The 17,975-nt window shown below is 39.1% G+C and overlaps 2 protein-coding genes across 2 annotated transcripts; one reads left to right on the top strand and one right to left on the bottom strand.

Moving 5' to 3' along the window:
• Positions 1-5,844: 5,844 nt before the first annotated feature.
• LOC145908988 (uncharacterized) lies at positions 5,845-10,103 on the top strand. Its single transcript, XM_082996302.1, has one exon. The coding sequence runs from the start codon at positions 5,918-5,920 to the stop codon at positions 9,791-9,793; it is 3,876 nt and encodes a 1,291-aa protein (XP_082852428.1). The 5' UTR covers positions 5,845-5,917; the 3' UTR covers positions 9,794-10,103.
• A 365-nt stretch (positions 10,104-10,468) lies between these two features.
• On the bottom strand, positions 10,469-16,197 carry LOC145908879 (transmembrane protease serine 9-like). Its single transcript, XM_082996201.1, has 17 exons — positions 16,090-16,197; positions 15,870-16,030; positions 15,547-15,642; positions 15,209-15,351; positions 14,738-14,895; positions 14,422-14,566; positions 14,153-14,182; positions 13,496-13,675; positions 12,894-12,934; positions 12,676-12,836; positions 12,359-12,454; positions 11,941-12,095; positions 11,511-11,668; positions 11,139-11,283; positions 10,944-10,973; positions 10,585-10,747; positions 10,469-10,517 (listed from the first exon to the last, which is right to left on the bottom strand). The coding sequence occupies exons 1-17, from the start codon at positions 16,195-16,197 to the stop codon at positions 10,469-10,471; spliced, it is 2,019 nt and encodes a 672-aa protein (XP_082852327.1).
• Positions 16,198-17,975: the final 1,778 nt, after the last annotated feature.

The following is a 17,975-nucleotide window of genomic DNA, read 5'->3' as shown; positions in this document are numbered from 1 at the left end:
CCCTCCCTTAGGGGTGCAATTTTCCTCCGTCCCTCCCTTTAGTGTACATCGTCCCTCCGTCCCTCCTTCCCTCCGTCCCTCCTTTTAGTGTTGCCCAATAAAATTTAACAAATCGTCTTTGCGCGCGCTTGAAACAGCGGATGAGGGCAGAGTACTTAGGGATGAAATAAATTAAGCAACATGATGCGGAATTTAGAGCAATCCTTTTTTTATTCAAACAAATAGGAAAGTAATGCTGCAACAGTTTGTCGAATCCCAAAATCCAGAGGTGTTTATTTGCAACATTATAACACCATAATTTCTCCTAAACGCTTGACTGGGTTCCACCCGAGACAAACATTCCGAAAGGGCAACACTAAAAGGAGGGACGGAGGGAAGGAGGGACGGAGGGACGATATACACTAAAGGGAGGGACGGAGGAAAATTGCACCCCTAAGGGAGGGAAACAGTCAGAAGACACCATAAAACATAAATACATGTACAAACAAGGCTGAAACCGTAAAATCATACATAAGAAAGAATAACAATTGTGGAGGAAAGATTTGTCGCAGAATTTAACGGAGGGAAAGATTTGTCGCACAATTCGACGGAGGGAAGAATTTGTCGACCATTATGAACGAATATACTACAAAGTATATGCAATAAACAATGTACAGGCGCTTATGGAGGGAAGGATTTGTCGCAGAATTTAACGGAGGGAAAGATTTGTCGCACAATTCGACGGAGGGAAGAATTTGTTGACCATTGTGACCGAATATACTACAAAGTATATGTAATAAACAATGTACAGGCGCTTATGGAGGGAAGGATTTGTCGCAGAATTTAACGGAGGGACAGATTTGTGGCACAATTCGACGGAGGGAAGAATTTGTTGACCATTGTGACCGAATATACTACAAAGTATATGCAATAAACAATGTACAGGCGCTTATATAGGATAGGATTTGTCACACAATTTGATGCTGGGAAGAATTTGTTGACCATTGCGACCGTATATGCAATAAACAATGTACAGGCGCTTATGGAGGGAAGGATTTGTCGCAGAATTTAACGGAGGGAAAGATTTGTCGCACAATTCGACGGAGGGAAGAATTTGTTGACGATTATGACCGAATATACTACAAAGTACATGCAATAAACAATGCACAGGCGCTTATGGAGGGAAGGATTTGTCGCAGAATTTAACGGAGGGAAAGATTTGTCGCACAATTCGACGGAGGGAAGAATTTGTTGACCATTATGACCGAATATACTACAAAGTACATGCAATAAACAATGCACAGGCGCTTATGGAGGGAAGGATTTGTCGCAGAATTTAACGGAGGGAAAGATTTGTCGCACAATTCGACGGAGGGAAGAATTTGTCGACCATTATGACCGAATATACTACAAAGTACATGCAATAAACAATGCACAGGCGCTTATGGAGGGAAGGATTTGTCGCAGAATTTAACGGAGGGAAAGATTTGTCGCACAATTCGACGGAGGGAAGAATTTGTTGACCATTGTGACCGAATATACTACAAAGTATATGCAATAAACAATGTACAGGCGCTTATGGAGGGAAGGATTTGTCGCAGAATGGCGTAGCAATATTTCAGCTTGGTAATTAAGACTGATATCTTTTTTGTTCTAACTTCTCCCCTCATGGTTTTGACCATTTAAGATCTGTATGGACATGTACATATTTTAGCAAATACAGTACAATATTAAAATAATTTACGAACTGAAATGTTAATATTGTTGTTTGTTTATACGTGACCTGTTTACCACCTAAGAAGTAAAAATTTAAATGCGTAACAACAATATGTGATTAATGAATAAAAAACTGGATCATTTTGAAACCAAAGGCCCCTGGCAGGCTGTCGATCGCTCACCGATATAACCGTATATATATATCGATAAGGTCAGCGACCTGGACACTGGCCAATCGGCCCCTTGTGACCACTGTGCGCTGTTAGGGCACCATGGTAACCACCAGTCCATGGTGCCCACGACTACCTTCCTGTGTACCCCCAAAGGCACAATAATATTGCGTCAGCGCGACTATGGGATATATGTGGCCTCGTGCAAAACATGCGGAGCCCAGTATATACCAAAAACAAGTTTTTAACTTACTGGAATGCCCACATGTCCACTTGGTACCGCAGTTCGAGTGCTCGCTAGATGGTGATGCTACGGCGCTAGGTAACCACTACCTGAACAAGCATAGCAAAATCTTCCAGCAAAGACTCGCACTGCCAAGTTGCTATGACGTGACGTTCGTGCAAAAACCACTTGCAGGGTGTTTGGACCGTTATGAGGACTTATGGTTGCACAGAATACGGGCACAAATCAACGGGCCCACCATGGTAACACCATCATGCAAATAGCTTGGTTCACTATTTCCCGCCCGTAGGATTATGTTTGCGCTTGTTTTCGTTGTAACGGGTTGATGTCTTTACTTGTGTTGTTAACCTGTTTTTATCATTCACTGAGTCTTATCGATCACACCTGTTCGCCCAGATGCCTACATGCCTGCAGTTCGCGACGTCCATTCCAGTCCGTTTTCTGTTATTTGATTTCAGTTGCTTCTGCATTTATTTCAGTTGCTTCTGTTTGTTCGTGTGCTTACTCGGTGTCAGCGCCAGTGGTTTTGATAGTATAGTAGTACAGACGGGTTTAAGCCCATGCAGTCAATTCATATTTTTTTTCTTAGTTAATGCTTGAAAACCGAATATTTTAATATTTTTTTATTAAATTGTTATTTATTTTTTACTTTCTTAATTTTTTGCGTTAGGTACTTAACTTTCCTTTCTGTTTTTCCTGTTTGGCAGTTGGAGAAACTGATAATGCCTTTTTAGGCGAAATGTATTTTTCTCAAAATACATTCCAGCTATCAACAAATTGCTTTGTGAAATTTAACATAATTATTTTATCGTAACAACAATGATTCCAAACTAGCCGTGACACGGCTGGTGGACACCTATTGACTTGCTGTGCTATGAATTAAATGGACTATATTGGCTTGCACTCGTCATTACATTTCTTGTGGTTTTAATTGGACTACTGCCGTTCGTTGGTGCCATCTTCATTAAAAAAAGATGGTGATTCCTGATAGGTGTCAGATATACGAAGATTGAACAAACTAAAAAAGTTCTAAATACTGCGGAAGCACAAAAAATGCAGGACAATGTTTTTATTGTAGCTAAGCAACCCAATGACGACGGACAAAACTTTTGGACCACCATAGCCTCCTATGGGTCACCTAACTTATTGTTTCTGCATTTTAATAATAAGAGTATGACAAACATCATATCATTTTATCAGCTAAAATACAGCCGAAGTTATAACAAATATACCATTGTTTATTAAGATAAAGTACTGCGCGACTGTCGCGTTGCAAAACTGGGTCCAATTACCGTTTATCGTCACATGATGCAAAGGCAAGCATTCACGCAGCGATGGACGTCGCCCTGTAAACACGCTAGGGCATTGCTTTTCAACGTGTGGGACCATCCACACTAGAGCGAATATGACAATATGTTATGCGGATGGCAGACATGGTGCAGATGAGTTTGGATGACATTGTTTTGGTACGCGGAAACCGACAGTGGAAACCAAATACCACCAGAGCTGTATTGGAACTGCACCAAATATTTTTCAAGAACGTGTGACCCTCGTCTATTGTTTAAGTTAGTTTAACAATATTCTCTGTGATATCCCGGCTCGCATAGACGAAGCAAATCGACAAATTTTAAACCTATCGTCACAAAATTTGGTTGAGTTGCGTCGACGGTTCTCGAAAGATTGAAATCGTTATTCACGACATTTGGATACTTTAATATAATATGGGTTTTGCGTCTAATCAGCGAGTATAATTTTGCTGTAACTCCCACGTTAATGAATTTTTATTTGTAAAGTGGTGCTATTGTTTGCAGTAACGCTCTTTATGCGTTCAAAATATTCTGGGCGTTCTGGTGCTGAACTGGGTTAATTTAAAAAGCCATTTAATGCGTTACAAACTTTCGTTACACGAAAAGGTTCCTACAGAATGTAAAAAGGTTAAAAAGCACTGTGCCAGGCTATATAGTGAACGATACTCACGCACAGCGAAAAAGGTGTCTCTGCAATTCAGGATCGGGTTGTAAATATTGCTGCACAATATAAGTGTTTGCAGTTTATACAGACATAATATGAAACAAATCCTACCAAACATAAACAGCAGCACATTTCATGTTGCATAAACTTTTTGTTCGTTTTTAAGGTTTGACACAAATGCCTCCCTCCATCGAAATGTGCGACAAATCTTTCCCTCCGTTAAATTCTGCGACAAATCCTTCCCTCCAAAAGCGCCTGTGCATTGTTTGTTTCATGTACTTTGTTGTATATTCGGTCACAATGGTCGACAAATTCTTCCCTCCGTCGAATTGTGCGACAAATCTTTCCCTCCGTTAAATTCTGCGACAAATCCTTCCCTCCATAAGCGCCTGTGCATTGTTTATTGCATGTACTTTGTAGTATATTCGGTCATAACGTTCAACAAATTCTTCCCTCCGTCGAATTGTGCGACAAATCTTTCCCTCCGTTAAATTCTGCGACAAATCCTTCCCTCCATAAGCGCCTGTGCATTGTTTATTGCATGTACTTTGTAGTATATTCGATCATAATGGTCAACAAATTCTTCCCTCCGTCGAATTGTGCGACAAATCTTTCCCTCCGTTAAATTCTGCGACAAATCCTTCCCTCCATAAGCGCCTGTGCATTGTTTATTGCATGTACTTTGTAGTATATTCGGTCATAATGGTCAACAAATTCTTCCCTCCGTCGAATTGTGCGACAAATCTTTCCCTCCGTTAAATTCTGCGACAAATCCTTCCCTCCTTAAGCGCCTGTACATTGTTTGTTGCATGTACTTTGTAGTGTATTCGGTCATAATGGTCAACAAATTCTTCCCAGCATCAAATTGTGTGACAAATCCTATCCTATATAAGCGCCTGTACATTGTTTATTGCTTGTACTTTGCAGTATATTCGTTCATAATGGTCGACAAATTCTTCCCTCCGTCGAATTGTGCGACAAATCTTTCCCTCCGTTAAATTCTGCGACAAATCTTTCCTCCACAATTGTTATTCTTTCTTATGTATGATTTTACGGTTTCAGCCTTGTTTGTACATGTATTTATGTTTTGTGGTGTCTTCTGACTGTTTCCCTCCCTTAGGGGTGCAATTTTCCTCCGTCCCTCCCTTTAGTGTATATCGTCCCTCCGTCCCTCCTTCCCTCCGTCCCTCCTTTTAGTGTTGCCCATTCCGAAACGGCAACACGACACCAGACTGGCCTTTGTCAAATTTGTTCTGTCTGCCAAAGGCATCTATGATGCGTTGAGGGATATTTTGCTAGGATGGTATAACAAACCATTGTTCAGCGACCTAATATTAAAGTAGCCTAACATAGAAAATAGGCAAAGTTGCCAACACAAGACTAAGTTTGCATGTGACAAATTAACCAGGTTATAACACATTGGTTGCTTTGACCGCAGACTTGCGATTCAAACGCGTCGAATGCTGATTATATCATATTACTAACATACTTGTGTTTTCTTTAATGAGTTAAATGCAGACAATCATAATATACGCCTACAGTGAATTTCCTGCCGTCGATGGCTGTCATACCATTACGCTCAATACGAACAGTTCCGCATTGCAGTGAGGTGATTACAGCCTACGCACCGGCAAACATTTTCCTGGCGTAGGTGCATATATGAGGGCTAGGTTAAACACGTAAGCTTAACTTTAAATTGCGTTCGCGTTTGTAGAATATTTTGCAGCATGCAACTTTGTTAATTTTAAGCCTTTGTACAGTTTTGACCAGATGTTTGGGCAAGGAATGCCCAAAATACACACTGTTGTATAGGATTCAGTAGGCAGCTTGTATTATCATGGAGTCACTGGATAAATTTGATGCGTCGGAGAAAACGCTATGTGACGAATTAAGGTCGAGCTGTGACGAAAGGGGCAGAGAAACTGACATTGGTAAAAGCTCAAAGATTTTTTATGAACTTGGAAAACTCTATAGACAGCGTAGCCCCGATAAGGTTGCATTGATACGAAGTGGCGTACTGCTCAATGCAGCGCTTGTGAGAAATATTACTGTTAATACCGACGGCATTAAAGAACTCAAAGAGCTATGTAACCATGTTTTAAAGCTTGCGAAAGCTTCACAAAGGGACTGTGACCTCACTGAAGAATGGAAACCCTACTTTCAGAAAGTGAACATCATCAGGGAAGATGTACGACAAGCTTTAGAAAAAATTCGTCCAATTCCGAGCTGTGACGACGTCGTGTTTGAATGTTTGGCCCAAGAGAAGATCAAAGTAATAAAATCTCTACAGAAAAAGATAGCATCTGATTTTACAGCGATTATGAAGGACATAATGGGCCGCTGTGTAGAAATTATGGGTACCCCACCTTGTCGTTATGTGTTGGTTGGAATGGGGTCTTTGGCAAGAAAGGAAATCACACCATACTCTGACTTTGAAAACATTATTGTTCTCGAGGAAGGTGTAAATGGGGACAACACTTTAGAGTATTTTCGTTGGGTTTCAGTTATATTTCAACTTATCATAGTCAACATGAGCGAAACCATGGTTGCAATAATGAACCTGCCCTACTTAAACAACTATATGGACAAAAGGTACGACTGGTTTTACGATGCTTACACCCCTCGTGGCTTGTGTTTTGACGGGTTGGTTCCTTACGCGTGTAAGCTTCCCATTGGTCGACCAGAGACGCCAGGACGACCGTGGAAAACAGAGCTCATTAGGCCCTTGAGCGAAATGCTAGAATATCTTCAAGCGGATGTGGATTTGAAGAACGGCTACCACTTGGGTGATATGCTTACCAAGGTGTGTTACGTTGCAGGCGATTTCGAACTTTACAAGCGCTTTGAGCAGGGTGTTGTGGAATACGTTTCACAGGAGGTTGTTGACCACGATTACCAACCAAGCAGGTTTACTCCAATTCTTCAGAAGCATCCGTTTCATTGGCAAGTACACGAAGACGTCCGAACCTTTAATCCCATTCTCAATTCAGACGCCTTGATTGAAAACGCCCAACTCAACATGAAACGTATGATATATCGAGCTGCCACCCTCTCCGTAGCCGAGCTGTCCCGGTTTCACAAAGTTTACGGCACGTCATCGTTTGCTCAAGTTAAAGCTCTTCACAAACATGGTTTTATTGGTAAAACTACTGAATCTGACATGTTGTTTGCTTTGGCTGTGGCCTGCGAAGTCAGACTGAGGGTTTACAGCAAACACCGCAGTCTGCGTGACGTCATACTGAATACAATCGACGGTGGGACGACGCAAGTGGAAAAACTTATGGGGAGCGGGGGTTATGTGCGGTACTTCGAAACTGTAACCCGGGTGCAACAAATAGTGTTGAAAGAGGTGTGTGATCGAACGATACCACAACTGGAAAATTACGGACCATTCAGAGAGGCAATGTGGCACGCTATCATGCAAAACTTCTCTAAAGCTATACAAACGATTGAGACCGTGGAAAAGTCACACGAGAAAAGTCAACTGGAAAACATCTTAACACCTGAGGTGTACCATCTATGGGGTTATTGTTACTATAAAATACAGCAACCAGACCGTGGATTGCCATTTTTCGCTTTGGCGTACAACAAGGCCAAAACTAAGGAATACCCTTTCGTATATCAGATTGATTGTCAGCTCTACATCGGCAAATGCATGCTTTGCTCCAATTCAGAAACACTTAAGTCAGAGTTTTACTTTCGTTCCATTCTAAACGATATCGAATCGTACAAGGGCAACGACTGGTTGGACCGACATTACGCAGAATGCCATTTGTGGCTCGGTAAAGCAAGTTTTGATGCCAAGAACTTTGAAAGCAGTCACACACACTACAGAGAAGCCGTATCGATGTTCAAGTACTTAAAACTTGGGCGAGAGAAGGAAGAAGCCGAAAATGGTGCCACAAATGCGCTTAGAGAATTGAAAAGTTGCTCTGACATACCACCGCGAGAAATTGAAAACCGATTGACGGTGAATCAAAATGAAACAAGGCAATTTCAACTAGCGAAAGACAGCGTGTTGCTAGCAGAAAAGATATTTCATACCGGATACGCTTACTCGCTTGTAATGAAAATCGTGAAGAAAAACAGAAAAACTTTGGAAAAAGGAGACAATACAGGCGTCTTAGTTTCGTTGTGCAATCTATTGTTGGGTCAGTGCTATAAGGAAATCGGTCTTCACAGCTACGCCGTAATGAGCTACGAAAAGGAACTGAATAAGAGAAGAAAAAACAGTAAAAACGAAATCGGAGATGAAAATGTTGCCAATATGTTTGTCACCATTGGAATGTGCTGCATTCACAACCGGCCACTGGATCAGACCGGAGAAAACCTTGCACAAGCTAAGGCGATTTTTACTTTTACCGGCAACATAGAAAGGGTTGCAGACTGCGAAAAGTGGTTGGGAATTTATTGTTGGAAAGCAGACCTGGTTTGCAAGGCTTTGACACATTTTCAAAGCGAGTTTCATATAAGAAAAATGATGACGCCTTCTGGCGAAACCAGTAAGTATGCTGCCAGCTGTTTTAACGTGGGCAAATGCTTTCACCAGTTACAGAACACCAGCGAAGCAATACACTTTCTTAAAACTGCAGAAGGTCTTTACGCTGATTTGCTCGACATTACACAACTGTGTGTGTGTAAGTCATTGCTGGGAAACGTGTACTTTAATACTATGGAGTGTTTTGAAGAAGCTTTTTCCTACTACCAAGTTGAGTATGATTTGCGTTCCGCCGTTTTGAAAGATGACGACAAGAACGAGGATTTCGCAGTGTGTTGCCAAAACCTGGGCAGGAGTTACTTTAAACTAAACCTGTACAAAGATTCAACGCAGTATACTCTTCAGGCCCTGTCAATATTTCGTAACATTAAGGACCTTAACTCCACGCTTGCTTCAGAAGCTTTCCTCGGGAAAATTGCTTGGGAGAGCATTGATTACGAAGCGGGAATAGAGCATTTCGGCAACGAGTTTCGCATTCGTCAGGGCATAATGGACACAGACGAAGAGCTCAGACTTATTGCTGCATGTGCGCAAAACCTAGCGTTATGTTACGCCTGTGTGGACAAAAGCGACCGGGCTTTTGACTACTTGCTGTTTGCAAAAACAGTTTACAAGGATATGGGTTTTACAACACATTTACCAGATATCGAAATGCTTCTTGGTAACATTAAACTACATCAAGGAATGAACGGAGAAGCCTTTGAATTTTACTTCAATGAACTGAAGCTCCGTAATAAACCTATCGTAACTCTTACTGAAAGCATTGCAATCGCAAGGTGTTTATGTCACATGGGCTGTAGTGTGGGCAAGGAAGACAGCGGCAAAGCTTTAGACTATTTTTCCTCCGCTAAGAGTATTTACTTAGGGGCAAATCTTGAACAAAAGGCGGCAGAATGTGAACATTTTTCCGGTGAAACTCTGTTTGAAAACCAGAACTTGTCGGAGGCAAAGGTCTGCTTTAAACGGGAACTACAGATATTGGATAGAATTAAACGTGACGGAAACAATGTTGTTGTGGATTTAGCAGACTGCCATAAAGAGCTTGGAAGGTGCTACATAGCTCTCAATAAGCTGGTGAAAGCTCTGGAGAACTTCGAAGTCGCTAAAAAAATATACTTGGAATTGATGAAAGACGAGGAAGTAACAAAAATTAATGATCTAATCGCCTCGGTTACTGTGTTAAATATTACCGACCACCACGCCGCAGCTACTTAGTGTTCATTATGAGTCATCAGATTGATACAACTCAGTTATGCCGCAAAGTGATTTTGAAACATTTGTTTTTTTATGGTGTGCAATGTTGTTATAATGAAAAACAATGTTCGTCTGAATATACGAACCTACTCCATCATACTGATAATGGGCACCCGCGAGTTTCAAGAGTCGAGAAAAAATTTTTGATGCACAGCATTATGTTGTATTTTGTTCATTTTTCCTGTTTGAATTTTTCTAATTCGCTGTACGGTCATTCGCAGCTATCGTGTTTATTCAGTATTACTCAATTGAGCCACAATTATGTTTTGAGTAAGCTTCATAAAGAGTCACTGTTTCGACTTATTATAGATTTTAATACAGTTGGCGTCAAATAAATTTTGCTGTGATTAGTAGTAAGCTATTTCCTTTACTTTAACAGTTTTTCCGTAATATGTACAGATTTTTTTTATTATTGAAGAACAATTGAGTCTTGAACACACAAAAAAACAATTGGTTTCGCAAACAGTTTTGTGTCTGCTACCATTTGTATTCCTACCAGCTGTGTAGTGTATTAGTACCTCAATATTTGCTGTTAGTAGCATTTAGCATTATATTCAATTAAGTTATGAGTTTATTTCGAGCTAAAAGGAAATGAAAAACTTTACAGGAAATAATGAACAAAAGAAACATGAACAATTACGACGATCTGCTGCAAAAATGCTTTGAAACATCAACAAATGTTTTTCTGAACAAGATATTTGTTAATTGGATAACGAAATTAAACAACAAACGAAATTGTTGAATTGTTTTACATTATGTACAACAGCAGACTTGCAGCCATAGCAACCGCTGTCCCCATCAAGGCGACGTGTTTATTCAGTTGGCTCATGGCGCCACACCTGTACCCTCCTATTACGTTTATGCAAGGCTGCATATCTGGGCATATATTCGGATCTAAGGTGCATTCGTTGATATCTGTTTTAAAACAACAAGTAACTGAGACATAGGTCACTGTGTAACATTCTACATGCCGTGATAAACCTAGGGCAAAAAACGAATTGAAATATTGATGTTTAATGACTTTATCGCCAACAAACACAATGTTGTGTTTGTACATAATGTATATAAAATCCTGCGTTTCTCGAACATATAATTAAAACACGGTGCTTACCCTCTGGTGGCTCGAAATCCAGATCCGTAACTAAAAACAAGAAATAAGTTCTTCTTATTGTAATATAACTGTGAATAACTGAATTTGTTTTTATTACTGCACAACACAAAAAGTACTAACAGGCGTTCACTAGTTTTTAACGAGTCCTTGTATATAGGTTTCTGTTATAATGTAGTATTTTTCTATTTATTTTACCGCTTTTGATCCAAGAGTAGACTTGGGTGACCTTTGCGAAAAAGTTCGGTCCTGATCCGCAAACGCTGTCACTGAAACTCCACACTCCGTATTGATACCAGGTATCGTTTCCCACGTCACATATAAGTGGTCCACCCCAATCGCCCTGTAGTGATCGGTTACAAAAGAATTTACGTTGCGCAAGACAACTTGGAAAGCAATATAGCAAATCAAAATGCCTTGTAAAATCAATTTTAACATCTGCCTTTATATATGTCACGAAACTTTTGTTGTCAGGACCATGTAGCCTATATGGAAGTTTGTTCAAAATGGTCAATTAGTTTTATTACAACCGGTATGGCCAAAGCGAATGAACAACATGGTTTTACTCACTTCGCAAAGATCTTTATTTGATGCATCAGCACACATAATAGTGGATGGCATGCTATTGGAAGCTCCTTGAAACCGTGTGTAAACCGATTCGCAGTAGGATCTGCTCTTGGTATCCAATCCCACGTCTCGGAGACCATCAGCCAAAGAAGTATCCCCGTCTTAAAGAGTACATAAATAATAATGTCTCCATATTAGGTAAGTTGGATTAAATTCTTCTAGATTTAAAAAAAGGATCTGTGCTTAGTATTCGGTTTGTAATTGTGTTTGCTTGTCAAAAAAAACTTTGTAAAAAAACGAGCGAGACTTGGGTGCTGCGGAAAATAGTATTATATAAAACAAATTGCTCTATACATCGCAGTAGAACATTAGTCAATTACTCGACGTCTTACATGTTATCTTTTCCAGTAAGAAACTCTTAGAAAAGACTTACTATGAGTTATACCCCATCCGGCAAAGTAGCATCTTGTCTCTGGTGAAACATCGAAATTGGTTCCTGGCGGAATGCAGATTGGAGCCACTGCTTCATTGAATGCAATACTGGTTGCAAGCTCAAGTAACGCAACGTCGTATCCAGAAATTGAGCTCCTAAATATAAGCCTGCACTTAGTTTAGGATTGAGGACTTTTTAAAAATTAATAAAAACTTTAATATAAAATTAAATATTTTAAATATAAAAAAAAGCACATAAAACTGCGCTTGGGTCCCGCTTGTGAATCGTGGTCATAACTGTATCAACATGCGGAAGTGTCCGGATTGCTATGAGAAGCAGAATTACTTTTTCGAAGTTTCAGGCAACAAGTGTAAGACGTTTACCTAATGATGAATTCTAGTAATCCCACGCACCTTACCTGTAATCGGGGTGAATGAAGCGTCGACTGACACTGCGGACTTGCTCTGTCGCCGAACCACTTTGGATGCTTTGCCTTCCGACGTTTACAACAAGACTGGAGCATAAGTAAGTTGTTTAGTTATGAAAAAAGCTGGTAATTAACAGGTGAAAGAGACTTAGCTGCAAAACACACATTCATACACAAATTATAACAGATTACACACCTCTTTACATGCTAGTTTGTGTTGTTATCCTTTGGTTGGTATGAAATGGTGAATTTGACAAAAACAAACATTTGAACTTTGTATCACTGACAATAAAATACTTAATGCTTACGTATCACTACTACTAATTTGTCCTGTAGTTAGAATCCAACGGTCAGACAAAATGCTTCCTGCTGAATGAAACCGGTTTCCGGTTGAAGAAACGATGCCCACCGAAGCCATCCAAGGCCATTGCTCAATGGTCGTAGACGAACCTCCGTAAATTCGTTCGTGCTGTTAAAGCATTTCTCGTTTATTTGTAAACAAACCTCTTGTATTATTTTTTCTTACCCCAGTGCGTGTGTTCGATCGCTTTCCACATTTGAGAGGAACTAAATGAGAGGTCAATAAAATGTTAAGTATTATTTCAAATTTCTCGTACACGAGAATACTATAGTATGACGGTATTTGACTAATTCTGAAAAGTGATCTGCATATGTGCAAAAATAAGCCATAAAATTGGAGAGCTGCAGACAGGTTGTACTCGCACTGTTTCGACCTGTAAGGTCTTGTCAGTGCAGCTGTTGACAGTGACACTGTGCAAGCTTGTACACTAGCGGGATCTGCATATTTATTAATATATTCGAGTTTGCTATAAAACTTCGGGTCATCGCAAGGACAGATTTCAAAGTATTTTGGGATATTAATTTAAAAAATCTCGTAGCAGAGGCATCTAGTATTACGAAGAATATAATTTTATTTAAACGATAAACTTTTTATATAGAGAGCATCATTTTGAAAAAAGTAACACTTTTGCTTTTACTGAGTGATGGCAGGAATACAGTTATTTTAAAATTAAACCTTAATTGTTTTCTTTTCCTGTTCACCACTAGTTATTAAGGCTTTAATCCTGTTTTTAAAATGAGAAGTAAAAGAAAATCACGGATTCCTACTTTTGCATGTTGGAGCATGGCTGTCCCATCCAACATCCGTGCATTGGGCAACACTTTCTCCTGATAGTTGGTAACCAGCATTGCACGAATAGGAAACAGTGTCATTGATGGAGTATTTCGCTTTATCCGGGGTTATTGACCCATGCTGTGATACTATGGGCCTAGGACACTCGTTGACGTCTGTTGAAAAACATAAAAATAATATTGCCTGCCATATTTACTGCAGTCACAAATATATTGTTTTGCGTATTTTTGAGCCACAATTACGAATGAGTGAACAATTATATTGCTGTAAACAAGTTTTAACAAACATACCCAGAACGACAAAGACAATTACACAACCTTAATGGTGCTTATTACAAACTTGGGAAATATTTTTGCTACGTAATATGAAACGTGGCGTCAGTATTTGCTGATCGTTTTACACAAATAAACAAAACTGCAAACCTCAAAACATATATTGTTTACTGTATTGCAAATGCAATCATCACAGTGCTTTTTGCGTTATTTAATACCGTGTTTCGCAGCTTTGAAAACTGTAGTGTTTGTTAACATTATACTTGCTTTGACTATTTGTCCATTTTTGTTTATTTTTTTGCCCTGTTTTATGTGTAAACACCCTTTGCCAAAGAAAATAATTTTTAAGATGGTGCTTACCTGTCGGCGGCTTAAAATCCAGATTTGTTACTAAAAACATAAAATTGGAACGTCAGATAGAAAAGTAATAAAAGTGAACACAATAAAACCATATAATTAAAATTTTTGTCTGCCCTGCTGGGATTTTGATCAACAAAAAAAAAGATTCTGTCTCGGGTTAAGTCACATAATTTTAAATAAGGCAAAGGGGCGTGGATTAAAACATACATTTAAAAGAGCGTTAAACAATATAAGTTTATAAAAGTGTTTTTTGTTCAGAGTAAACTTGCCGCTTTTGATCCAAGAGTATACTTCAGTGACTTTTGCGAAAAAGGTCGGCCCTGAACCGCAAGTAGTGTCGCTGAAACTTCTTATTCCATATTGATACCAGGTATCGTTGCCCACGTCACAAATAAGTGGTCCGCCCCCATCGCCCTGTAGTGGAAGGTTACAAAAGTCTTCAAACTTTTAGGCAACAAATTGGCAAATAAAACAATATAAAAATGGATGGAAAAGATGCCTTAATAATTACAACATCTTATTTATGTTTCATAAAACGCTCGAAAACGATCAATTCGCAGTGCTTACTAATTAGCGTTTACTAACTGTGCAGGTATCTTTATTTGATGCATCAGCACACATAATAGTGTATGGCATGGTATTAGAAGCATCTTGAAACCGTGTGTAATCCGATTCGCAGTAGGATCTGCTCTTGGCATTCAATTCCACGTCACGGAGACCATCAGCGAAAGAATTATCCCCATCTTGATATTACAAAAGATAACAGCTATTAGCTGCGAAATAGGGCTTCCACATTTTAAAATGCTCGAAAAACAGTGTGTGATTGCCCAGTATTGATTTGTAATTGAGTTTGCTATAAATAACTCATCAAATAAAAACACATAGTGCAAGATTTGGTGTCATTTTTCGTTGCTCCGTGAAATGGTACCGCAAAAAAATATTATATATTTGAATTGAGACTAAAAATCGCAGTGGAACATGTGGTATTTAGTCTTACGTTTTATCTTTTTCAGTTTGCTGTTTTAACAACTCTAAGTAAAGACTTACTATATATACCCCATCCGGCAAAGTAGCACCTTGTCTCTGGTGCAACATCAAAATTGGTTCCTGGCGGAATGCAGATTGGGGCCACTGTGTCATTAAATGTAATACTGGTTGCAAGCTCAAGTAACGCAACGTCGTATCCAGAAATTGAGCTCCTAAATATATAGGCCTACAGTCATTATTTGATTAGGAATAAATCTCCTATTTTCATACAAAAATTTAAACCCAACAAATTATAAGTCACACAAAATTGAGCACAGATCTTATCGAGTCCTCTTCGTAAAAACCCATTGGTATCATTTTGTCATGTTGCCTATGATGGATTCTGGAAAATTCTGACCTCATGTCACCTGTAATTGGGGTGTATATAACTTTGACTGACAAGGTGACCTTGCTCTGTCGACGATATACTCAGGCGGTTTTGTTTTCCAACGTACACCACAAGACTGAAAAAAGGGATGTTGTTAAGTTTTTAAACAAAGAAACTTGATCATGGTAGTTACTAGAGGAAAACAGATTTTGGTGCAAAACATAAATTTGGATTGCTAACATATTTTATGCTATTTTGTGCTATCATCGACCAGTCATTGGTTTGAAACGTTTTACATTTTACAATGTTCAAAGTTAACATTACCCGGACAATAAAACACTTTTCGAAAAAAGAACTGCTTACGTTTCACTTGTACTTATTTGTGCTGTAGTTATAATCCAACGATCAGACAAAATGCTTCCTCCTGCATCAAATTTGCTTCCGGTTGAAGAAATAGTGCCCACCAAAGCCATCCAAGGCCATTGCTCAATTGATGTTGACGAACCTCCGTAAATTCGTTCGTGCTGGGAAAGCATTTCTTGAGCATTTCAGTTTTTGAGAACAAACCTTTAATTGATCTTACCAAAGCGCGGGAGTTCAATTTCTTCCCACAAGTTTTGGTTGCAACTGCAGTTTCGCTAAAAATCAGAAGGCCGAATACCAACAACAACTGAGTCCATTTGGACTTCATTCTTAGTTTTGATTTGCTAAATTTTAAGGTAAATGCGTGGATATAAATAAGCCAGTGTAAATATTTAAAAAGTATACAAGTTCAACTAACTGATCTCTCTACGTTGCTCCCAAAAACTTTATTTGTGACATCCTAACGTGCTTGTATTTCCTACAGCTTGCAAATCCCCAAATGCCGGAATTGACATGGACAGATCCTGTTTTATTCATTTGCAAACAGCGTTAATTTTTATGATCACGAGTTCACGTCAAACATTTACTTTTATGACCGAGGAGTGGGAACAATTCGTTTAAGAATGTCTCCACACAAAGACCATTTTAACGACATTAGTACGGGAGGAAATTCCTCAAACTCCCTACGTTGTAACACACCGCGACACAACACCTAGGCCACAATCTTATGTCATTGACAGTATTGCCAAGGAAAAAATATAATCCCCAACGACAAAGGGCCTTTTTCAGTTTTCGGACTGTCGTCTGATTTTCGTCAAATAATAATAAAAACAAAAAAAAACGTGTGACGCAATTACAAGATTGTATTGTTTTACTTGTTTTGTTTCAAACCGCGTTGTTTTTTGCGATAATGAAGATTGTAGGCGAAATATTTATATATCAAAAACAACAGAAAGATAAATGACTTAGGTTTGCTTTTATTCAGTATATTCAAATATTTTGAAGTGTAACGGCCGTAAGCTATTAGGTTGCGAAGATAAAAAAAATGATTCAAATCACTTTTACTGGTTTGTCACAATCGACTCACAAGGTGTTGTTGTTTAGAATTGAAATTTAATAATAGGCAGAACATAAGGTTACAGGCTTAACCATAGGCTGGAAGCACTTTATTGAAAGCAAAGAAATTCCCGTTCTTGTCGATTTGCCTTCGTGGATGAAACAGGACGCGATCAGCTGAAATAAAGAAACTTGCCCAGAATTTGTGAAAGAAATCAAACTCCCAAGTGCTATGTTATTTTTTGGAAATCATATTACTGTGAAACTTGTGTATTGATTCCCTTCTTTTCAGCTCATCATTGGTCATTAAAAAATTACCGTAATGGAAAACCATTAAATTTTTACGACGTTCCCAAACGACTGAAATTGTTTAATTTCCTTCCACTGCGTTTACATGGGACCACTTTGGCGGACATTAACGATTCCATGTCTGTCTACTGTGTCGCACGGAAACTAACCATACTATGCAGTTTTAATCGTCGTAACAAACTTTATCGTTTTACAAACTTCATATTCTTGTGGCGGTTAAGTTGTAAAGTAACGTACGGCAGGTTCAGACATGAAGAGGTTCCAACATTCCTACAGATGCAGGTTTGAAATAATCTTTTGGTTGTTAAGTTGTAAAGTAACGTACGGCAGGTTCATACATGAAGAGGTTCCAACATTCCTACAGATGCAGGTTTGAAATAATCTTTTGGTTGTTAAGTTGTAAAGTAACGTACGGCTTGTTCATACATGAAGAGGTTCCAACATTCCTACAGATGCAGGTTTGAAATAATCTTTTGGTTGTTAAGTTGTAAAGTAACGTACGGCAGGTTCATACATGAAGAGGTTCCAACATTCCTACAGATGCAGGTTTGAAATAATCTTTTGGTTGTTAAGTTGTAAAGTAACGTACGGGGTCACTGGCCTAAGTGCCAGCAGCATTATAGCCAAGGAGCAAATTCCTTGAGTACGCTCATAATTTGACTGAAAATGGCGCGGTCACTGTGTGCGCCCGAACCAAAAAACTTGGTAGTCTATTGTTTACAGCACGGAACAAAAATCAAA

Source organism: Ascidia mentula, chromosome 7 (assembly GCF_947561715.1).
Source record: "Ascidia mentula chromosome 7, kaAscMent1.1, whole genome shotgun sequence".
Classification (NCBI taxonomy): Eukaryota; Metazoa; Chordata; class Ascidiacea; order Phlebobranchia; family Ascidiidae; genus Ascidia; species Ascidia mentula.
This window is presented reverse-complemented; position numbering and strand designations above follow the sequence as displayed.

Bases quoted from the DNA above. Each gene is read 5' to 3' on its own strand.
- LOC145908879 (XM_082996201.1), bottom strand. From the start codon at position 16,197: ATGAAGTCCAAATGGACTCAGTTGTTGTTGGTATTCGGCCTTCTGATT. The intron at 14,183-14,421 runs GCAAGTTTACTC...TTATGTTTTTAG, and splicing joins ATACTCTTGGATCAAAAGCG to TAACAAATCTGGATTTTAAG. The intron at 10,974-11,138 runs GTAAAATAAATA...TCTTGTTTTTAG, and splicing joins CTACTCTTGGATCAAAAGCG to TTACGGATCTGGATTTCGAG.
- LOC145908988 (XM_082996302.1), top strand. From the start codon at position 5,918: ATGGAGTCACTGGATAAATTTGATGCGTCGGAGAAAACGCTATGTGAC.